General features: G+C 28.6%; 2 protein-coding genes and 1 long non-coding RNA gene across 11 annotated transcripts in view; 2 read left to right on the top strand and 1 right to left on the bottom strand.

The window, feature by feature from the left end:
- Positions 1–25704, top strand: part of bsk (mitogen-activated protein kinase dJNK) — a 123363-nt gene that overhangs the window by 46300 nt on the left and 51359 nt on the right. For 2 of the 9 annotated variants that reach the window (XM_086913901.1, XM_086913900.1), the window contains one exon: positions 18683–18873. The exons of the other annotated variants lie outside the window; for them this stretch is intronic. The gene's annotated coding sequence lies outside the window, so the exon portion shown is untranslated. The remainder of the gene's footprint in view (positions 1–18682; positions 18874–25704) is intronic. 9 annotated transcript variants of the gene reach the window in all.
- On the bottom strand, positions 2877–3610 carry LOC116415285 (uncharacterized). The gene is made up of 2 exons (XM_031919880.2): positions 3541–3610; positions 2877–3388 (listed from the first exon to the last, which is right to left on the bottom strand). The coding sequence occupies exons 1-2, from the start codon at positions 3553–3555 to the stop codon at positions 3119–3121; spliced, it is 285 nt and encodes a 94-aa protein (XP_031775740.2). The 5' UTR covers positions 3556–3610; the 3' UTR covers positions 2877–3118.
- LOC147656669 (uncharacterized) lies at positions 21305–23448 on the top strand. The gene is made up of 4 exons (XR_015293991.1): positions 21305–21649; positions 21746–21780; positions 21973–22017; positions 23002–23448. It is a non-coding gene; the product is annotated as an uncharacterized LOC147656669 (long non-coding RNA).

The following is a 25704-nucleotide window of genomic DNA, read 5'->3' as shown; positions in this document are numbered from 1 at the left end:
AATAAATTTTGACACGTGTCAAATATCTTTTCTAAGCTTACATTTATTTATTTACACTTTATTATATATAAATCTATTTAATTATATTAAAACCAATCGGTTGACGATCCTTCATTTTTCGTTGACTAATTTATTTCGTCAAATCGATTGAAAAAAAGTCGAACGACGATCGATTGAGAAAACATGTCCAATGTTTCTCACGTACGAGATCTTTAGAAATTCTTAGAACATTGTCATTAATTATTCCATTAATTATTCCAGTTGATTATATTCGGTTGGTTCTTGATTTTTAAAAATCGTTTTATTAAAAAAAAAAAAAAGAAAAGAAGAAGAAGAAGAAGAAATGAAAAATGGGAATATCGAAATCATCGACTTATTTCTTATGGAGTTTTATTCGGTTCAATGGACGAGAAAAAGGATTTCTTCACTGTTATTTATTTGATATATGATGAAATAAATTTCAATAACGTGGCCATATTTTCCACCATTCATGTTTGAAATGATACAGATGAAAGAAATCAATTTTATTCCTTGTTGTTTACCCTATATGACTGATTTCGTGATTTCAAAATACAGCTGATTTCAAAATACACAAAATACAGAAAAATCAAATAAAAGTCAAGTAAATTTTAAATTTATTTCATTATCTTCCAAAATAATAAAACGTTGTGACGATGAAATGTTAAATGAGATTCATCAAAATAATCCATCTTCTTTTTCGTTAAATAAATTTTGAAAATATTGAATATTCTTTGTTTAATTATTTAATAAAAATTTTCTTGAATTAGAATATTTAATTTTGTACGAAATTGTATGTTAATTACATTCGTGGGACTACATTCTTTAGAAAAATAAGCGCAAAACTTGATACAAAGGAATATTTATCAAGCTATAACCAGTTGAAGTTCGAAATGCAGTAAGATGTCTCACTTCGTAATGCAAACTTGATAAATAAACTTTGGCCAATATTTTTGTACTTGTTTCCAAAAATTGATTTCTAAAATCAATTTTCCAAAGATGTTTCGAGAATATATTATCATACATATACATATACATATACATATACATATATATATATATATCGACATTGTCGCCTTGCTATCCCTCGAGAATACCATCTTCGAATCACTTTTCTGAGTACACAATTCAACGTCGGCGATTTTCCAGAGACGGCGCATCAAATATAACTGCTTTTGAAATGGGATAAGAGATATATGCCATGTTGCCATTTCTGTAAGTTGTAGCACAGTTGTCAGTGTCCAAAGTGTGCACGTGACATAGTTCGCGAGTAACGTCGCCTCTAATTCTGACCAGTCGACCAGTTTTGGAAAATCGACAGTTCTGAAACGTGGCATAGTGAAATATCGCGATGATGTCAACTTTCTCGATATAGTTTCATCGAAAAGAAGAGGAGGTGATTTCTGCTTTCGTTTGTAATTAGCATTGAAATTCTTGAAATGATGGTAGACGGATGGAAATTTCGACTCGAAACGTCGAGGCCACGCTTCCTTTAGAATTTAAGTGTTGAGCACTTAGGTTTGAATCTAAATAACGAGAGTCGATTTGAGAGTAAAATTTTCGCTCTCGATTTAGTTATTTAGTTATTAATGGACGCTATTTCGAGAGTGAAAGTTGTTCTCTGGCAGTTATTCAGAATGTATTTATGAAAAATATTCGCATCTTATTATAACAAAAAGTTAATCGTTTATCTTTATTATTAATGCAAAAGAAAGAAGAATTTATTTTTAACTAATTTGATAAAAATATAAATTTACATTTTCTTTATAAATCCTGTTCGTATTTACTTACTCTTTTTCCAAAAGACGTGTGTTCAAACTTCAAAAATAATCTTGAATTGCGATTTAACGCGAGAGTGAACATCGACAATTAAAAGTTTTGATTATTTCATGTGATTCAACGAGATAACAAATTTCAGTTTTAAGTTGTAATGCAATTATCTTTATCGATCGTGTTTCAATTTACTGTTTTTGTTAATAATTTTAATGTTAATCACGATAGAAAGATGAATTGATTTATTATTTATTTATTCGAATTTTAATAAGGTAAGGTATGATTTTGATGAAAAATAACGTTTTAATAAATATTTTCATGTATGGAAGAATTTTATTAAATAAATTTAATTGGCAGCTTTTCAAGATCGTTGATAAAATCGAATTTTTGTCTGCAATTACTTTTTAAGCTTTTATTTATTGTATTTAATTTAAAATTAAGATATTTATTATACATAATATAAATAAATATTCATGAATAAACGTATCAATGAAATTTTTTTTTAATTATTCCATGAAATATAAGTACGAAATTTCTTCTCTTATTGTAGTTATCCATTCTTCTCGAAATCTATAATTTAATGTTATATTTTGGATTGTAGATTTCATAAATGAAATGTCACAACATTAATTTTGTAATCGATGCATTGCAACAGATTCAGAAAATAAATGTTATATCTTTGTATATAAATCGAAGGAAAATAAAAAAAAAATTTACTCTACTCTAAATAATTTTAACAATCTAAGAGCTTCTTTTTAATATCATTTTTAATTATTCATTCATTCATTTACACGATGGAAAAGATATGAAAGTGAATTTTGTCTTCGCTTTTTAATAAAAAATAATCCTTCTTCCGCATAATTACTTATCCACTTATTATATGAAAAAGTCAGCGTCCTTTCCTCAACAACAACAACAACTTCACCACTTCGTTACCAAAATATTACCAAATTTCCAAACTCTTACCTAATTTCAGAAACGAGTGAAAATCGCACAGACACAAAGTCTATAAATAATATAATATAATTTTCTTTGATTTAAATGAAAATAAAAAACTCCAATTTTCAAAAACAAAACAAACGCCATTTACTTTGCAATGAACTTTATTAACATGGTGCAGAAAATTTACATCTGTATATAATATGCTCATCGATTGTTAGTTAAAAATGCGCGGGAAGAAGAGACGCTCGTCGATCCCAGAGCATCTCCTCCCGCGCAGTTAAATTCGTGCGTCCTCGATCGAGACACGGACAGAGCGGGAGCTGTCGTGGATCGTGGTGCAGTCGTCGGGTATTACGTCAGAGCGTCCAAAATATGCAGGTGGTTTCTAGAGGACGTAGTAGGGCGCGGAGTAGGCGGAGGCGTAGTACGGGTAGCCGGTGTACGCCGCGTAAGGGTAGCTGTAGGCAGACGTGTACGCGATCGGCGCCGTGTAAGCGCTGTAGGCGAGCGGCGCCGTGTAAGCCGCGCCCACCACCAGCCCTCGCTTGTCGCGAGGCGCTGCCTCCACTTCCGCTTCGGCCCTCGCAGCCTCGATCGACTCCGTCTCGAATGGTTTGGCGAGAGCGACGGCCACCAGGGCGAGCAAAACGACGGCCTGCAAATGATATTTCGAGGGGATAATTTTGAGAAATAAGCTTTAATCTCGATTCTTCGAATTTTTCGAGATTTTTTTTTGGATTAGATTCAGGAGGAGATATATATATATATATATGATGTAGACGAATGAGTTTGAACGTGTTTACTCACTGCGATGCACTTCATGTTGCGGGTAGGTTGCGAGGAGTTGTTACGAGCTTGAGAGCTGGTTGAAAATCGATTGATGCTCGAAGCACGGTGGTGGCCCCCTTTTATACCTGTTCGATCGGTTGGTTGGCGGGTACGTGCATCGATTTTTGATAACCGTACTCGCGTAACCGCGCATAATTATTAACCTCTCTGGCGTTGTCGGTCACGGGGCTGCATCGTAGTTGACGGTGGATTGAGCAACACGTCCTTGGCCATTGTCCAAAACCGAGTAAGGATCGTTTCGATGTTTGGTTGATTAGATTTTTGTAATTCTTGAACAAGTCGTTGAGAAACGCTTCGTTGAATTGAATGGGATTGCAGATGTGTCGATTGGATCTTGTTTAAGGGAATTTTTAAATTATATTATTTAATTGTATCTTTTTGGAATTTAGATAATGCTTTTGTAACTTTATTTCACGATATTCGTATTATTTCAAATTTTTTTTAATTAATTGATTTATTAATTATCGATATATATATATATTTTGTAAAATATTTTATATGAAAAATAAATTGAATTATGTTTATATTATACTTTTAAACGATGAATTTCAAATTTATTTGAAATAACAGAAATAATAATTTCAAGTGTGGTTAATTATCATTCAATAAATGTATTTCAATTCGTGTTATGTTTTTCGTATTCTTGAAATAACGTTCGGAATAAACAATGAACAATAAATTTCGGAAACATTTGAAATTATAAAATCACTTATTTCCATTACGATCAAATTAAAAATAATTTATTTCATAGAAACCATAAATTCATCAATCAATTTTATCATATCTTATTAATTTGCCATTATGGCGCATGACGATTTTTAATTTCTAAGTTTAAATTAATGACCGATTAAAACTCTTAGAATTCCATTTATAGAGTTAACCGAAGAAGCAAATGAAATATATATGGTTTGCACATCGATACACATAAATAAATATATGCATAAGACACGTGTCTTACATAAAATTCTTGTCGAATCGCTATTCTAACTTTCCAATCTTGCAAAGCTTAAACAATCGATTCTACAATTATTAATCGTGAAATAATAATCGACGTTATTTGGAATAATTTTTTCCTAAATTTATTATTTCAAGTAAATTTCGAATAGAAATTTGTAAGCCCTTTCTTTCGAAAAAGGGCTTTAATCTCGCGTTTAAAATCATTTAGAAGAACGATCGACCTTGTGGAGATCGAAGATTCCTAGCGAGTAGTGGGAGTTCCCTCAATTGAAATTCCATTTGGGCGCGTTACACGCGCAACATCATCGTCGCTCGTAATAATTTTCACGACGGTTTAGCTATTCCGTCCTTGTACCAAATTGGTCCTCGTTTGCGGCCACGAAGCCTAAATAGTCCCTCTTACCAACGCTCGTGTGCCATTGATGAACGGAAGAAGTTGAAGGGTTCGTTGCGACTGGCCCCTTAATCACGCTTGAATATTTAAAAAATCGGAGAATTTAGAGTAATTATGGAAAAGACGTCGTAAGATTCTTGGGAAATTAACGTTGTGCGAAAATATTTTGTGATAATCGTTAATATTGTAAATATGTTTGATCCAAGTATTTAATCGATTAAATTTTCAATGTATGATAATTTCATTTTCATAAAATTTAAATGTGAAAGTTTAAGTTTACGTTAAATTTGTTGTTTTTATCGAAATTTTATTCGTTTATAATAAATCAGTAGAGTGAGATGAGGCAACAAGTTTTTATTTTTTATTAAATTCGAGAAATAAAAACAAAAGAAAATACGATTAACATTCGGATAGATGTTTCTAAAAAAAAAGAAAAAGTAAATATTTTTTGTTCTTTGTTTAACATTTTTTTTATTATAACACTTGCTATAAATGCTATTCTTTTTTTTTTTTTTTTATTTTTTTTCCTTCAAAATCTATATCATCGAACTTTTATTTGGCTTAATATTGTCCACCACCAGGAAGACATTAAAACGAAAATTTATATCTTATTCTAAGGAAAGATATCATTAGTTTCTAAAGAAATCAGTATGACATATATTAATCCAATTTAAAAATGAAACATCTATTTTAAATATTCGTTTTCCATTTTTTCATAATGTCAAAGTTAATCTATTCTATACGAAAGAAATATTTTATTGCAAAAATTTAAAATTACAAAATTTTAGATTGTATGTTGTAAAAGTTAAATTATGATAAAGTATAAATTTTTAGTGATAATAGATATATGAATATAACGAAATATAAAAATATTGAAAAGATGATAGATTTATTGTAAGAAAGAAAATCTTTAAAAATAATCAAAGTTATATAAGTTTTAGAAAACTTTAATAACATATTTTATTAACGTAATAATAAATAAATTTTTGTTTTCGTAACATGTTTCTTTTTTCGTTTTTTTTTTTATTTTAACTAACGTCCTCTAGCAATGTCCTTATTTAACTGAAAGAAGAAAACAGGCAATACAAAACACACGAAGTCGACGACGCTTATGTTTTATTACCTACTAACATCTCTGAAATGGGCCACTTAGACGCCATATTGATCATAAAGTAAGAAAACACAATAACGTTACAAATATTATTCTTCAATATTTATTCTAAAATAAGTACTATAATTTATCATTTTTTGCGTATTTCTAAAAATCATTTATTCTTCAAAAATTTAACATAAATCATATCATTTGGTTAACTAAAAAATTAAAAAATTTACGAATCAATCTATCAATCAATTTGGCTTTCTCAAAAACTCAAGTATCGTATACAATATATACAACATATAATTACTCAAAATTATCAAGGATTAATTTTATTCTACTATATATCATTCGTTCCATTATTATTGTTACAATAATATTGATTAAACGATTAGAATTTCGTAGAATTTAGAAAACCAAGTAAAATTCTAAAACTGTGTTAGGCTGAAAGTTCCACAAAGGTGAAAAATATCGTTCTCGTCACGCTCGTTGACTCGTTATTCTCGCAGAAACGAGCGTGGCAAGACCACGATGACGACGACGACGAGGAAGCGATGCATCGTGGCACTGCGAAGTAGGCAATATCAACGTTGAGAGGACGGAAACGATGACGTTTAAGTAGCGTGTCTAGCATATTGCGTACGCCAGCTTCGTGAAAAGATATCTCTTAGGCCAATTGCATTAATGCCTGCGAAAGAAATTTCTTCGCTATTTGGAAAAGAATAGGAGAAACATTTATGATATTTTCTATTGTATTTCCTATTTGATGGTCGCTACGATGGAATTTTCTTTAACTAGTTGAGATTTCAAAAAATGTTCGAATAACGTCGAATTGATTATTCCAAGATTATAAATACGAAAAAAATTTATTTAATTATTTATGTATTATTAATATAGGAAATCATGCACAAATTTATTCGATGCTTCAAGTTATTTTCGAAGTAACATTATTTTTAAATTTAACCTTTAAAATTTTGTCCATCATTGATTTGAATAATGAAAATAATTAAATTGTAAATAATGAATATATGAATGTATATTTGTTATAAATGATAACGCGTTTCAGTGGATAATTTTTAAAATTTCTATTATTATCTAACTTTGCATTCAATCATTTTGCTTTTCTTGTAAGATTCATTTATATTTTTTATTTTTGCAGCCACTAATTATTACGCGAAATTTATCTGGCATGGTTATAAAATTATATTATATTATGGGAAAATGTTAAACTCAGTTACTCTGAATATACGTGTATAACAATAAATCCAGCATTCGAGAATATGAAATTTTATTTTTAAACGAGGATTTAAGCGATCATCATAAATTAATGTATTAAAAAATATAGATAAAATGAAATGTTTGTACTTTTTAATGCTATGCCAGTTTATTATAAAATATTTACGAATAAACTTCGTTTTTATTTATTAGAAAATACTTCGTACTATTCGTATTATTATTTCTCGAAATCATATATAATATTAAATATTGTGATTTAAACGAGAAATGAGATATTTGTAAATTAAATTGATCAAATACTTTTGAAAAAATTCTTAACTATTTTTATAACTCGATAGAATCGATCGTTTCTGGCTTAAAATTTAACTTAAATCGTTTTGTTAAATTGTTTTCTTTTTTTAAAAACACTCAAATGCAAAATTAAAATTAGCTTTTAAAAAATTATTTTTCGCATTCGAAAGTTGTTTCTTGTTTATCGTAAGTAAATTTTAGCAACAAAAATTTCATTTTAAAATTGAAATTACAATTTAATAAACGAATAATGTCTATAATGTAGTTGGTTAATTTCGTGATTGAATAAAAATATTAAATAAAGAGTTAAAAAAGAAGTACTTTGCTTTTTTTTTTTTTTTTCTACAAAAATTAAGTTTCGTGCTTTTTACGTAAAAAAATGTTGTACCAAAAATTTATTATCACGAAGAAGAAATTAATGATAAAAGTTTTCAACGGCTAGAAACCGTTTACAATTTGCAAAAATTTTATAATTAAAACGTCATTCCCAGCAGAGTTTTATTATTAAAAATGAATATAAAAGTCATTGTTTCATTATATTATATTTATAACTACTTGTTTAAAATTATTGTTAAAATTAAATAAATTTTAGTTACAATCGAAATGCAAATTAAAGATTGATGAAAGAGCATGAAAATATTAAAATTGAGAGAGCTTGTTAAGTGAAGTTAAAAAGAAGATGTAACGATAAACAGTAAAGTTGATGCATTGTAAAATGCATATAATTCATGAAATATGAAAAAAGATGAAAATATAAAGAATTACATTATACATTGTAAATGTAGAATCTTATATTCTATGTTTGCGATTGCATGCAAAGTCTAAAGCATTAAAAACTTTAATATGATGATGTATTTGAAAAAAGCTATTATCTGACTTTGTTCATATAGTTATCGTAATAATTTTGTTTAAAAATTTCATTTGAGTGGGAAAGATTTTTTTATATATAAAAAAATGAGATTCACCAATGTTTTTTGTTATTTAAAAAATTATTTATTTATTCGATAAAATTGAAAATTTGATTTGGAATTTCTTAAAGTATGCTTAGAACGAATCAAAATTAAATTTACATAAGGGAAAACTTAACCTAACTTTTTATGTTTCTTTGTGTACTCCATCTTTGATGTTTTGACTCGTAAAGACAGTTATCGAGTCATCGATCAAATCTAATATAACAAAACAAAAGATAAAAATAACGTTTTATATTATTTGAAAATAATGATATTTCATTATCAAAATTTTTGTGATTTTATATTTAAAAAAAGATTTTAACGATTTAGAATCTTTGAATTGAAATAAATACTCATACTTACTTATTATACACACCAAACACAATTGCTTGTAATATTTGGATAATATTTGGGCAGCATTCGATATATTAATCAACGTTTGTATACTTTGAAAGTTTTTTATTAACATCTTGGAAATTAATAAATTCCCCGAGCTAAAATTTTATATTTGCTGTCATATTTTATTATTGAACTTTATTCGAAGAAATTTTCACACTTGTGGAATGTTATTATTTGATGGAAAGTTTAATCAAGTATTTTATTCAAAAAATACCTTTCACACTCAATATGCGTTTAAATATGTATATATTCTAAAAGATTCCAGCCTGGATCACGATTCTAAAATCACGTTATATCAATTGTTTCATTTCGGTTCCATTATATTGTCTTTTATAAGAAAGTAAAATTTATGAAATAAAAAGAAACTTTTCTTCTATCGTTTAAAAAAAAAAAAAATTGATTTTGAGATTAATGAATTATATTACAGAAAACACTAATGGCAAAATAAAACACAGATCCGAATTGATTTCACATAATTTACTGCTCACTCGTTTTAATAATAATAAAATTGTATATAAGATGTTTAAACAAAGTTTGTTAATAAATTAAATGATCGAATTAAAATATAATTGTCGATTGCATTACAACAATGATAAAGAATAATATATTACTTAAAAGATTTGTATACAGGCAAGATTCTCTTACATTAATAAAATACTCTATTTTTCAAAGTAGGTAGACATAAGTATAACGAACAGTCGAGTTTATTTTCATGCAGGAAAATGCTAGAATCAACTTGTACCTTTATTAACATTGCATCGTATTTGCCTGCCACTCGTCGTCAACTTTCTTTCTGACAGATGATCCCCTCTGCTCGGCAAGGTAAACGTACGAGAGTTTAATCAACGCCTAATTTCTCTGCAAAGGAATGTCAGAGAAGATTTTATCTTGTAATGTTATTTAAACTTATATATACATGTATATTCATTTTGCAACAGATTGATAATGAGATGTAAATGATAATTAATTACAAAGGAAGATTCAAACAAACCTAGTAAAATTTATTTATTTAAAAAAAACGGAAAAATAATATTCTCTCTACGATTCTCGTAGACTAATCAATCTTGAGCAAATTTCGAGAGAAGATTTTTAATCAAGCGTTATTTAAACTTATTTATGTTATACGTAAATTTTGCTGTTTCTCACTCTGTGATTAATTACAAAAGAAGATTTAAACAGGTAAAATATTTATTTAAGTAAATACAAAATAAAAATTTGCAAAATTTCCAAGTTGCTTGAGATTCTCTGGCATTTAGTTTTCTCTCAGAATTTAATTAAGCATTAAACTTAGAACTTAACCCTTTTTAGATTTGTCTTCTAAATCGATCTATTTTTCTTCTCTAACATTCCAGATAACAATAATACAATTCTTTCGAAATTGAGAACATCCTATCATCTCAAAATTCATCCTATCAAATCCTTTCAAATATCCACTTTAAACATGCGTAAACAAAAGAAACAAGTAAATTGCCTACAAGGCAATATAAAACTTGGGATGCAATAAATTGATAATAAGTTTAATCGTTTTACGAAAATTTTCCATTCGAATAGTTGTTTTCGATTTCTATTTGAAAATATTAATAAAGAGTCGGTTCGAACCGTTTAACGAAACGGTTTAACCGGCAATTTAGCTCGCACGGCCAACTAAGAATTTGCATTTTCCGCGCAAAGCTCTCGCGATATCGCATGCAGGTAGGAGGAAAGCGCGTCGCTCGAAGCGTCGTGGAAAAGGAGAATCAGAGCCGGGTGGAGTGGCGCCATTGTTTTCCCCGTTCTTTAGAACACTCTCCGCATTAACGTCGTGAATTGGTACAATGCCGGGAGCTTTCTCTTTCACTCTCCTCTTGTACCACTTTTCCTCCCGCCCCTTTCTTCTTTCTCTCCATCCCGCTTCCTGTGTGTTTCTTTCCTCCTCCCCGCTTATCAACCGCCTCCACCTGTTTTCCTTTTCTGAACATCGCGTTACGTTCCCTGCTTTTTCTTCTCTTTTCATTCTCGACCGATTGTTTTTTTCTCGCGTTGGGAAGAAATTTCGAACGAATCGTTGCTCCCTCTCGAACGAAACAAGATGATTTCTGTGTGACTGTTTCTGAAATGTTTTGTCCGTTTGATGAAAAAAAAGAGGGTTGTTTTTGGAATAACGAATTAAATTTTCATCGAATAAATCTTCCTCGTTTATTTAATTTCAACGCGTAAAATTTGGGAAATTTTTCAATTATTTTCTTTTTTTCATCTAAAAATTCTATCTTCGATAAATTTAACAAATAACGCTATATGTAAAAATAATTTTGGACGGAAGGCGTATATTTCGGAAGGCTAGACTAAACAAAATTATCATTTTGCAAGAATTCTTTATTTGCCTCGCTTTCGTTCGTATTATACGAACATTTGTTTACAATATAGTGGCGGTAAGTGTAGCCGCTTTAGCAGTCTGGATCAAATCCAGACATTTATTCAGCAACACTTCTAAGAATTTGAACGAGAGAAGAAGCGTGAGTTAGATAAAGGATCGATGCTAAGCGGTCTCAGAGACGTTGAAACATGTTGCGATTAACCGAAGCGATGGGTTTAAGCGAATGGGTTGAACAACAGTGGAAGCGGTAGAGTAAAGTTCCAGTGTCGTGCGAGGTATTGATTCAAACCCATCGCTCGAATCGATTTATGCATCGTAACATGTTTCACCTCGCTTTACGCCACGATTACACGGGATTTCATGGTCTAAACTCATCCTTTCGTAAATCAGATTCACCTCAAATCATAGTTACAGGAAATTAGTCTTTTCTTTCATAAGAAAATTATGCGAATTTTTAAGATAGGTTGAACCGAGATGAATCATTTGATGGAAAATAGAATTGTTCTTGAATTATTAATCAATTTGAGCGAGATTGTGTTTTATAATGATGACAAAAAAAAAAATCATTTTATCACAATAATTGTGATTATTTTAATTGATTATTTAATAATTAATAATTTTAAATCATTAATCAAGTTTAACAAGGTGTTGGCGCGTGTTTCAGTTGTTTAATAAATTATTCGAATAATTAATAATAATCAATTAATTCGATTCAATGGGATCTAAATTGATCGAGATCCGTCGCTTATTGTTGGTACAATTTCTTTATTACGAACGAGCTGAGCTCTAATTTTGCAGCCAGCAAAATTTTGATTGAAGATACGAAAGAGATATGTTAACAATATTGCAATTAGTTTACTTTTTCCCCAAAATTTTTACAGAGATTTATATCCTCTATAAATTGTAAATCCTTCGTTATTGTATTCGAAATTTCAACAACAATATATGATAAATTACATCAAAATTTCTCTCTCGTGCAATAACCACAATACACGTTTCATCTGTATGAAAAAGCTTCTAAATAAAGCAATATTTGCATTAATACTCAATGAAATTTACATGTACTGTGGAATTTATTTCCATTCTCCATTCCGATTTTGAAAAAAAACATATTCATATAATGCAAAGGATTAAAGAAAATTTGGATCATTATTCATTTCTACTTTGAACAATCCAAACAAAATTTCATTAAACTAAATTTTTTCAATTTTTAATTTTTTAAATTTAATTATACAAAATATGATTGTACAGATTGTTAATATAAAATTAAATATCGTAAACCTTGTTGTATTCGAATATTTATTTAAATTAAGAACTGCAAGAAAAAGCAGAATTCAGAATTTCGAAATGGCGGGCGAGAAGGAGGATAAGGGAAATATTCGAAAATATTTGAAAACACCGTTCGTTACTCGAGGATTATCGCGCGAAGTTGAGGCAGCGTGACAAATGGCGGACATTACCCGGCCCGGTCATAGCTCACCACTGCGTTGACGATAAATCGCCATTCTGATAATTAATATCCCGCCTTTGATCACGTCGCCCGATTATAAATAACAGGAAGGAATAACTTATTAAGATGGACGTTGTATTATTTTGGATGCAGCGTGCGTATGCATCGAAGGAAAAACTAGTCACGCGATTCTATTTAGAGGAATATGTGGCAACATGGCGAACTATGCACGCTTTGTGAAATCGATCTTATTTATCCGATTGTTTACGATTGGGATTTGCATTTTCTTAAATCAAAATTCTCGTTGATATTTTAAGTTTTTGATATATCAGCACAAGTGTTGTTGTTATTATTATAAATAACGAAAGGAATAATAACTTTTCTCGAATTTAATCTTTGGATATGATACAGATCAGTTGTAAGTGAAATTCAGCCTGAATTTCAACTATATTTATAAATTAAATTAACAGTGAGTGTTGATAAAATTTCTTCAAGATCGTTAATTCTCTCAATTCGTTTATTTGTATATACTGTACAAGAACTCACTTCAGCGCCATCTGGAGGCTCATTGAACAACTGCTCATTGTAATTCTCCCGACTTTCACGGTTCTATCTTCAAAATTGTCCAATCTTCCTTAATCCTAATATATAATCGACTCGAGTGTCATCTGATTTATCGAAGAAACGATAAAAGGATTTCGTAGAGCATGGATCGAAAAATCGGTGTATAATGTAATTTTAGTGAGAACATTTTCGAATAAATGTAGAGATTCAATACGTTATTTCAAGATTTATAGTAATGGATTCACGCTAGGCAACATTCGATTTCCGTTCGTGTGTATTTACTCGGCAAAATCCGTGAAAATATTAGTTTCCATGTCACGCTTATATCCGACTGGAATTCATTCCGTTTCCAACGAAATTTTTCTGCATCTTTGAAATATCCCACTGGGGGATTGTATCTCGATTTCGAAATAAAAAAAAGAATGAACCGGAGTGGATACGCTTTTAACATTAAATTCTCCTACTGTTCAGACAAGATTTTAATCCTTTTCCAATGAAAATTTCTACATTGCGTGTTCCTTTCGAACGTCATTAACTTTTTTGAATCTCGTTCAGGAATTCAATTTTTCATAGAATTGAAAAGAATACAAAACCAAGGACAAGCAACTAGCTCGTTTAATTGTAAAATAAAACGATGTATCGTATATTATACTTATATTTGTGCAAAATTAAATTCTCATTTAATCACGTTTCATGCTTATTAATTCAAAAAACGTTGACATTAGAAAAATCGTAATATCGACAGAGCATTGAGAAAAAGAGAGATGGAAAATTCTATCAATTCGAATAATTTAAAAAAATTTCGTTCACATTGCGTGAACACCGGAATCGAAGGAAACGTCTTATTCGGTAAGATGGCAGTTCAGATTGTGGTGTGGCGAGAAGAGTTGATTGGCGAGGAGAGGAGACCACAGTCGGTAACAGTGGCGGCCCGAAAGCCCTCTCGCTTAGTCGGCGGTTTCAATTAAGTATCGAGCTTTCGCTGACAAAGCACGCGATCAACGCACCTCTCCTCCTCTTTCTCTCTTCCTCCCACCAACTCCTCCTCCTCGCCATCTTTTCCTCGTTAAGCCTTAACGACGCGACATTTATCTTTTCGCGATAGGATTTAAAAGGAGGAAGTCGTCTTAAATTTTACCTCGATTCTTTCTCTTCTTCCGTTTCGATAGAATTCTCTTCCGATTCCATCGAGCCGATTCTTTATTGTCGCTCGACGATCGGTTTACATTTTATTGTGCTCGAAATATAATTGCAAAGTAATAATAATAATGAATTTAGAATCGGATGGAAACGAAGAAGATTATTTTTTTATTTTTCAATTTAAAGGCGTAGTATTACTATGCGTTGCGTTTCTTTTTAATTTGCACCAAGGTATTTAATGAATGAAAAGTAATGGTGGAGAAATTGAAGATTTGAGACTTTATTTATTTATTTTCAATTTTAATAAACACGATGGAAGAAGAAAAGTTTGATTGTTTGATGAGATAATGGGACAAGGAATAATATCTTGTTAAAATTATATTTATGATGTGCTTTCTTTTTATAAACATATCTCAAACATATATTAGAAAGGTTCGATATACAGCTTTATATAATTAATTCTGTATCATGATTGTTTCGAAGAAATTTATCGAAAGAAGTGCGTTTTCTTGCTACGATGTAAGTCGTATATCTCGTTTATATAATATTTCTTTTTGATTTTAATGTTTGGAGATTTGAGTGTGCATGTATTCAAAGAAGATTTAATATATATTTTCTCAAAGCAATCTAACCTTGCATAACTTATTATAAATATCATTTTAACAAGCGATGACAAAAATAGATGCCATTTGGATTTTCAATTCGTTATTTTTTATAAACAGAGATTTATATGAAATAAATTCTTCACTACTTAATTATTACTCTCTCTTTTTTATCGTTCAAAAATATTTAAAAAAATTTGATACTATTTTTTCTTATTCAAAAGTTAACAATTTAAATATAACAAAACGTAGAAGCAAAAGGATCAAAAAAATATTTATTCTCGAAATGTATCGATCTCCAGCCTCCTTGTATTAATAAAAGCAAGTGAACAAATATAAATAAAACGCGTTAAAAAGAAACCATTGCGAGGAAAACGTGGAAAAAATAACACATCTTTTACAATTCAATCATTTCCAACATTTGCCCTCGTATGTTCAAGCACGAATCGAAGGAGCAAATCTCAAATTCCATAAACCATAAATCCTCATAAACGTCTTCTTCCAATATCACATTTGAACTATAAGAGCGAGAAATATGAAGGGTCTACTCGGGATTAGGCTCTGGGAAACTCGGGCCACTCACGTGTCCATTGCTAACCTCCTCCTTACTTTTCTCTTCCTCTCCTCGTTCTCCTCTCCTTTATATCGATAAAAATTTAAGGAAATTTAACAATATTAGCATATCTAAAGCTCTCTTTACTTGTTTTGTGATTTCCATTGGATAGGAATTTAAGAAAATTTATAACGCGTTAATCTCAAATTTCCTTCTTTTCTTCATTTTCAATTTCTTCGACATATTAGCTCCACCTTCACTTTTCATTCATTAAATAAAATTTACTTTTATCAAATGTATTTCTACATTTTAAATTGCTTTCTTTACAATTCAATTTAACACAAGCTTCCACCACTTTGCTGCAAATGTTCCTACTTATTCTAAGAATTTTATTGGATATAATAAGTTTTCGACTTTTCTGTTGTTTATTCGAGAGTTGCTCTTAAGTGGATATTTAAAAGAATTGTAATAATTCGAGAAAAAGAAACTCTCAAATGTTGAGAATATTCAAGCATTTGAGTGTTTGAATATTTACAGTCACATTGTAAAATATATTTGTTCGTAACGAAAAGAAAATGAATGTAAATGCGCATATTTTGAAACAAATATGGAAATGTGAAATGAGAAGATCGCTTAAGTTAAGATTTCTCAAGTAATTTTAAACAAGATTTTCTTGTGCAAAAATTTATATTGAATTATTTCATGTATTAAAAAATATAAAAAAGTATATCTACTTTTCTATTTTGATGACAGGAAATTGTAGGTAAGAATAAAATTATTCTTTTACATAAAATTAATTTTCATCGTGTAACTTCATATCGTTTACAAATTCGTTCATATTGATTTCATTTTTGATTACTGATTCTGAAATATATTGAATTTTAATCTCAATTATTGATTTTATACTATTGATTACTTTATAACTTTTTCAACTCAGTTTTGATTCCCTAAAATGGATCTGGAGATCCGCAATGTGTCTTCAATAATTTTAGAGCGTTATATAATAATCAATTTTGTACACGATTCGGATCCAAGAATTTAAATACATTCGAGTACTCGTTCAATTTACATTCGAATATATATTTAAATACTCGACTCCTTACTGAATTTAATTTAGATCTGAAAATATATTCGATTAACCAATTTGAATATCCAGATTCGTGTCTTTATTATATCCATTATATATTTTACACGTCTAGCATTGCTTCTAGCAATGTTTTCTTTTTCTTTTTCTTTTTCTTTCAACGGTTCTCGATTGTTCATACGACCTCTATACAAAGTTACCACTTGTTTTCAAATAAACGAAAAAGATCAAATCGAGTAGGAAGACGAAGTTATTTTTTGTTTTTCGTGAAACCACTTTGCGAAAACAAAACATAAAGCATAGAGATATAAGGTTACGTGAAGTAAATATAATAGATTTGAACAGTAATTCTAAGAGAGTGAAATAAATACAAAAAAGCAAGACAAAGTCATTCCATTCTGTTTCATTTTATTCGTTGTAAAATTAAATTGCTTATAACTTTGGAAATATTCTTTTGATTTTGCATTTTGCACTTGATTTTCGTATTTGTTTCAACTTACAGAATTGATAGAATTAAATTTTTCATGTATATTTCTTTAAAATATATTCACTTACATTTGATCTCTTTGATCAAATTATACATAAGCTTAATATTTAAGTAACAATTAGTTAGATAATCCGGGTGATACGATAACGATAAACAATCGATATAAATTTTTATATCAGTTGTATAAATCAAAAAAATCTTATACAATAGACACTTACATTAATACACTAATTTAAACATTTTTAACAATTACATATTACCAACAATTGTTAGATTTATTGCCAGATCAAAAATCGATTTAAAATACGCAGAGACGGATTAAAAACATCGTTGGAAATTTTAATACTACAGTTAAAGTTTGGCATCATTATGTTATCACATTGTAGAGCATCTGTCGGCGGCTCGATAAATCGTTAACGAAACCGCAAAGTTTGAGCATTCTTTCGTGTCGCCAGCTCGAAATCGGCCAACTTATCGAGCGAAGGATCTGTAAAAAGAATTTGAGTTGAGTTGAGAGGAGGGGGGTTTCAGAGAGGAGTATCGATGGCTGTTGTAGTCTGGCAAACGAGGCGGTCCAAGGGAACGACATTTGGGGTGGCGTCGTGGCGCCACAAGAAGCAAGAATGCCTGCCCCACGCGCGCTCCTCTTCCGCGTCTGGTTGACGGCGCGAAAGATTTTCATTGAGCATCATCGTCCACGTCGTCAAAGGTCGTCTCGGTATAAATAACCCTGGCGCCGTTGTTGGCTCGCTCTCGTTCCTCTGCTTCGCCGGTCAATTCTTTATCCGTCACACGTTTCATCAAATTCTCCACCCTCGATCGACCAGAGAGGCATGGAAGAGAAAATTGTTGTAAAGTTTTAAATGTATAATTTCGTAATCGAATGCGTTTCTATAGATTTTGATCGCAGAAGATTCTGGAAATTATGGTTTCGATCGTTGGAATTTATTATTCGGTTCGAAAATTTGGTTACGCGACGCCATATTGGATTTTTATGCTTGGAGAATAGAGCGCCAAATTTGAATTTAAGTTTCCAATTAGAGAATTGTAGAGATATATGTATTGCTATCGTGATTATGTTCTCTTCCAGTCGCTCAATAAACATTCCGTTAGATTGAATTTTAATCCTCTTTCAGTAATCCCAGTCTTTTCCTTCTTGATCTCTCAAAAGAGGTTCGTGAAAAAGCTGTTGTATTTAAAAAGAGTATTCCAAAGATATATTGCGAGGTAATAAATAATTAAGAGTATTAAAGAAGTGTTAAAGATCGTCGATAGAGAATTAATTCAATTATAGATTATAATACAATTTAAATTCTTTGATTCTTTAAAATGCAATTTGAATTTGGCGCGCTGATATTTTTATTGATTCGGTTAAAGATATTTTAAGAATATGAAAATTTGCATGCCAACTATTGAATCACTGAACTTTAACTCGAAAAATGGTAAAAACTGCAAATTAAAAATTTTTAAGAAGTAAAAATATTTCACGATGAAACGCGAATATGATTTTCAAGAATTTAACGAGGCGTTTCCATTTGTTTCAGAGAGTATTGAGAGTATTGCTCTTCTAGACAAGTGACCGTTGTTATTATTGTTATTGTTCTTGTTACCGTCGCTGTCGTCGTCGCCGCCGCCGTTGTCGTCATCGTCGTTATCATCATCATCATCATCATCATCATCATCGTCATCCTCATCGTTGCGCTGTCATCGTCAAAGTCGTGGGGGTTGTCACAGGGTAAGCAAACGGTCGCTTCTATCTACCTCAATCTCTTCTCTCGGGGTCTCCTCTCGCAGTTTGCTCACGATAAATTTACGTAGAGCGGTTGCAAACTAGAAAGCGCGTTCAGCGCTTTGAGAGAAACCTGTCGTCATTTCTCATACGATTCTCTCTTACGATCCTATTCGCTTAGAAGAGCGTTTCGTCCATTGCACTTGTTTCATCACTGCTGTTGACATTTTTTTTTTCATTTATGCTTTGAAACTTTGTGTCGAACGTCGAAGCAACGATCGAAGCAGATTTCAGATGAATTTTGACACAAATTTGAACGAGATAATATTCCTCGAAAGTTTGGAATATTAAAATTGATCCAAAGTAGTGATGGACAAAATTTATTAGTCGAAAAGTTACTTTGATAATTTATAATTTAAAATATAATTGTAGTGTCAAATGATCGAGGTTTATATCAACTATAATAGTTGTGAATGAATGTTGCATAAGCATTTTAATAAGTAATTCATTCGAAATTTTTAACTAATTACTTTTTTAATAGGTTAACTCTTCAATTCAAAGTTAAATTGTTAGAAAAGTTTCAACTTGTGGAAGTTGTATTCTAATCTTTGAACATTTTGAACATTTTAGATCTTAATTGTAACGCGATAACTAAATATTCTATAAAACTGAAATTAATATATTTTCTATATCATTTTATCTCTTTGCCTATTCTCGAATCACTTTATATTACAAGTTGTTGAAATTATTTAAATACATTTCAGTATACAACTGCTTCTATGTGTATTAACATTGAAGTTATTAACCATATATTTAATATTTTAGAAATTATAATATTCTTAAAGAATTTCATATTGCTGCGTTCAGCAGATAACTTTGTCAGAAATAATATAATATAAAAAAATTTTTTTTTAATAAAAATGCGATTTTGCCACAGGAAACTAACGATATTCTCTCGAGATATTCATTTGAGTTAATTAGCGAGATTATTTTGATATGTAGAACATGGTGATATAATTATAATATTATAATTAAAATATTATTGTACCGGAAACCTCATCTGAGAACAAGAATTTTATGCATAATTTATACACAAGTTCTTTTAAATTAGATTCTCTTGATTTTATCATTCGATGACGGTACAAACTTTAGTTGTATGAAGGATGATTTTCATTTAATTTTTCATAAATAATCTTAATAATATTATAAATAAGTGCTAAAAATCGTTCGATATCGATCTTTTTTTTAATTTTCAAACAATTCCATTTTTAAATATTTGTTTGAAGATATATCGTGATGTGTCGAAAGAGTAGAGATTTGGAATCGATATATATGCTATCACAATGTCAAAAATATTTAATTATTCAAAGTATAGAATCTTCAAATATTTACTAAATTGAATAGAACCTCCATTATTGTTGAATATTATTCGAACATCAAATATCTATTATACATCTACATATTGCAATAATATAATCAAACATTTTTTCCAATAATGAAATGGACATGTTGGTAAGTATATATTACTTACAATATCGATATTAATAATATCGAAAACATAAATGTGTACTTAGTATTAATTAATGAAACGAAATTGGAAAATCTATCTAAAAAATTATAAAATGATGATAATGTTATAAAAATTTACAAAAATATCTATATAACATTGGAAAATTAATAATCACTGATATTAAAAGAGAGAAGAATACAATTGAAAATTATTTGCAAAGTACACATTGATTGCTAAAAAAGTGTAAAATCGTAAAAACTATTTTCTAAAATCATTGTTTCAATTTTGTAAATAAATGTTTTATTTTTTTTAAAGTATAGAATAATTTATCTAAAAAAATTAGAATAAAACCTAGTATAAAACTAGTCTAACTTTTAATCGAACGAAATTCATCGATTTGATAGATAAATTATAAATTGTCATAAAAATAGAATTGTTTATTAATTTGCTAAAGATATCTTATTACAATATAATTAATTATTATAATATATATTCACATTTTAAATAAAAATCTTAATTAGTAACACTTACCATCTTAACTAAAATCTAATCATCAATTCGTAACTTTCAATATAACATCGATCTATAATACTTTCAACGTTAACTTTCATTCAATTTACGATATTTATATAAATATGATTATGACTTGATTTAAAATATCAGGATACGATCGAATTGGTTATATTTTTTTCACTTCTTTCAATGTCAAATTACAAATGATTTATGAAACAGAAAAATATTAACAGGATTTTTTCCCATCAATATTTAAAGATTACTGACGACATTATAGTTTTAATAACAAAAAAATAATAAGAAAAATATAAATAGAATGCAATTTTTAATAAACACAATATAACGATACATACTTATACTACTTTGCCAGAAGAGAAAAAAATTCCCTAGGAGATTTCACTAGATAGAAAAGATAAGGCGCGTTTGCAACACCAAGTTTGGTTAGAAGGTACGTTTGCAATGTGAACAATTAATTTATCTTAAATTTCGATTGAAAGAATTTTTAATTTAAAAGTTTCAAAGTATTTCTACGTTTATCTAAATTTATGCCTGAAAGTTCTCAATTAAGATCGTATCTTAACGACACATAATACAATTGTCTCTACATTACACGCTTCTAACGTGCCATATAACCTCTGACGAAATTAGCTGCGGTACTAGCGAAACAATGGAACTCTTCTAGAAGAGTAGAGCACGATTTTAACTCGAAAGCTTTAAATACCAACGAAACAACGAGCCGATAAACGCTAACAATCAAAGGTTGTAGAAGATTTTATTTCTGTCCTTATATTATATTATTATTAGATTGTTACAAAATATTCACGTGAATATAATATGCTCGTAAAATTCTTTTAGAGGTTTGATTCCAGAGGTTACAAACAAACACAAAAGTCAGTCGAAGCTTATTTATTATGTTACGAGCAATTTAAGTTTATGTTAGATGAAGCGTGATGGATATAAAACGAGATATTAGTGTGATGAAGATAGAATTATCTCACTCTACTTCCATCTCGTTTTATCTTACGTAAACTTAAATTGCTCGTGATTTAATAATAAGTATTGTACACCAACTTTTATTTTAGTCTCTACAATCGATTCTCCAAAGGCGTTTCAATTTTCTTCCAAAGGTAATATATTAACATTCTATAACAGTTAATTCTGTACTTTTCTAAATTTAATATTATATATATTTATAATGAAACTATGTAATTTTTTTATTTTTTGAAAAGTTTCTTATTACTTTCGATGATTTTGTTCCATTTTCTGACAATTGTCGAATCTTTTAACAAAAAAAAAAAAAAATTAAATAATTTTTTTATTAAAATAAAAAAGTTAATAAGAATAAAAGAAACTAATTATACGTAAAAATGACTTTAATTTTTTTAATAATAATAATAAAAATTAATAATAATGACAATAATAATTTTTTTAGATCTTTAACAACAATCATTAGTATTTCTATATTTATTGCAATAGAATGTTTTTTGAATAAATATATATTTCAATGAAATTTATTTTGATTTATTTCAACGAATATAACTTATCACAATATTCATAGTTTTAAAATTTTAATAGATTTGAAATATTATATTTTTTATAATTGTATAAGGACAAGAAATCAAATAAATAGTAAAAAAAATATAAAACAATTGAAAATTATCAATAATATCAATAATAAATTGAATTTCAATAATTCATTCTATTTTTAAGAACAATTTTGAAAAAAAAAGGGCATAAAAAATTAGAATTTGAAATTATGAATTCTATGCTTATTACCTTTCTCGTGAACTTATGAAGGATTTTTCAAAATGAAATCTATATATATATATGATTATGACAAAATATAATAAAATAAAATATGATTGCTTTATTGTATTTGGCATTTGTATTTCATTAAAATTTGTTTATTAAAACTACTTTATATTAATAATTTTCAAATTGTTTCTTTCAAAATCTTTGCTGTATCATATCGTTATTCAATTTTTTACTTATATGATTTTTTTTAATTTAAAAAAAAAAAGAAAAGGAAAGAATTCACAAGTTGTGATTTGTAATATTTCCAATACATGAAATTTTCTAAAGTTATTAATTTAATTTTTTTATTTAAATAGATATTAAATCAAAAAGAAAGAGTATCTCATATTCCTACTGTCATTTTAATGAAGTCGTTGATGTTGGATGGTTTTTGTACCCTTTCCAAAATGTATATTTGCCAAATGATGTTGAAATGATTTGAATGAATGATAGTCAAGTAAAACCAGGTTAGAGAAGTAAGTAATACGTGGGAGGATTTCCTAGTACTTCAAGAAACAAATGATATTTCTTGTCTCTTTTACAAACTATGGTCGAAAGATCATAGTAAGTGATCTTTTTTCTCTCAACATCATCATTTACTTGAATCATTTGATGCTAATAATAATGATCTACATACAACTGTTTGTACTAGTAGTATTTCTCAACATGTATAAGGGGTAGCGATTTAAATATTTTTAAGAGTGTAATTAAAATATTTAAATATTACCTTCCTTAAATATAATATGTAAACATTTTTAAACTTATTTGAAAACTGAAAGCTTTATAATATTCTTTTTATCGTTCTTTTTCAAAAGAATGAACTACATCTGACTTCAGATAGAACGTTCTAACTTTATATTAAACTTAAAAGATGCATAAAACTTTGAATATAGGGAAGAGAATGTCCGATACTGAACTGAATTTACAATATCGACTAACCTTAATTTTCACTTTTCATTAGATATTGACACCTTTCTTTCAACTCTTTCACATCGTTCGATGAAATATTTCGCATTTCTTATCAAAGAAAGATATATCTCGTCCATAGCTTTGCGTAAATTATTTTGCATTTCAAGCATCATATAAAATATAATTGTATTACAAGATATCTCGTTCAAAATAAATCATAATAAATGTCGCGCATCTATAAGATATTTAAAGGATTAACAAATGAATATTATGTATTATTATTAATTTAAAAAAAAGTATATTCAAGTCAAAACCTACGTTGGTCGATAATGGACGGCTTTAGTAGTGTCCGATTAACTGTCACGCAATCAAGACCGGAACAAATCAGTTATTCGGGAACGTAGGTGTTCTGAGAATTGTTGGCAACTTCTTCCTCGATTTTGCTCGCTTCACTGGCAAATTTTTACTCGTGAAAAATGAGGTGGAAAGATATTTCTTGTGAATGAGAGAGGATAAAATTTTTTGTGTTTAGTTTAATTATACGTATCTCAAGTTTTTCTAAATATATATATGCGTGTGGGGGGGGGGGGAGTATTAAAAATCGAAATTTCCTATCCAGAAATCCAGAAATAAACCTATGACAGTTAAACGAGTAGAAAATGCGATAGTTAATTGGACACCAATATGTTTTGAGTCATGATATAACGAGGTAAAATTAGTCAAATATAAAGTAACGAGGTATTGGATGTTAGAACTAGTATTTTGACAAATTTGTGATCAGATAAGGGTGTTAAATTTCAGAAACTTTAAAGAAATTTATGATTTATATTGTATTTCCTATAATTATAGTAATATCTCATTTTTCGAAACTCACGTGACATATAAATAGATTCCGAAAAATAATTATTTTTTTTTAAATAAAAATCATTTAATTGATTTAACAAAATATGAATTTTCAAAATAAAAATTAATTTCTTAAAACTTGTGAAATAAAAAAAACGGTACTGAATCATTCTGAATTATAGCAAAAAGTTATAAACAGTTTATATATTAAAATGTTAAAAATAATTTCCAGTAAAATTGCTCATTTTATAACAGAAGAATAGCATTTTAAATTTTCCGACAAGATTAAATTTGAAAAGTAAAAAAAACTTTTGTTATTATAGAGAAAAGCTTTCACGATAGAGAAAAAGTGTACAATCCATATTAAACTATATTATTATACGTCTGAACATATATTGGAATAAGATGAGTATTTTCATATGAGTTCTCATATTGGAATCGCGTTGTAGAAATAGGAAAATAGATTTTTGAAATAAATAAATAGAAATATACCAAATATAAATTTTAATATCGATTCATACAAATAGATACTATTTTGAAATAAATATCTCAAGAAAATATATAATATTTCAAATAATTCGAATAAATAATTTTTATCTTTATAGTATAATATATATAAAAGTTATATTATTGTATTGAATAAATCTAATGTAAAATTTTAAAATAAGTTAAACGATTTATTATAAAGACATCTAATTCTGCAGTTAATATCACTTTTAATGAAAACTAAGGGACAAAAATAGTTTCGAATAAATAAATAATATTACTCGAATTAGAAATTAGAAATAAATTGACACGCACGCATATATGATAATGTACTTCGTCATACAAAGTTTTTTTCATCCAATGGTGTCTTCATCCCTCAATTTCAAACGAGTTCGAGTTTCAATAATGTTCCAATGAAAGCAAATTAAAAATGAAAAAATATATAAACGTTTGAGTTTTTAGAATTCTTGTTTTTTTAAATAAAATATTTTTTTTTATTCACATGATTTTTTTTCAAAATAATCGAATATATGTCAATTTTTTTATCGATATAATAAGTCCTTCAATAGTTCATCAATTTTGATTTCTCTTTTATGATCAAATAAAACGTCTTTTCATAGATAGTCTTTTCACCTTTGAAAATATGCGATATGTGATTAGAGGAATTGTTTATAGAAGTAACTAATAATTAATAATATTGTGCTATATCACGAAAATATAGAAAGAAGTGATTTCTACTATGTCACAGTTATTTATTTTTGACGCCATAATTGCATACTGCT

The sequence above is a fragment of the Apis florea genome, unplaced genomic scaffold, assembly GCF_048593485.1.
Source record: "Apis florea isolate Af1SG1 unplaced genomic scaffold, ASM4859348v1 contig_3517_pilon, whole genome shotgun sequence".
NCBI lineage: Eukaryota > Metazoa > Arthropoda > Insecta > Hymenoptera > Apidae > Apis > Apis florea.
Note: the sequence above shows the minus strand (reverse complement) of the source record. Positions and strands in the feature narration are given on the sequence as shown.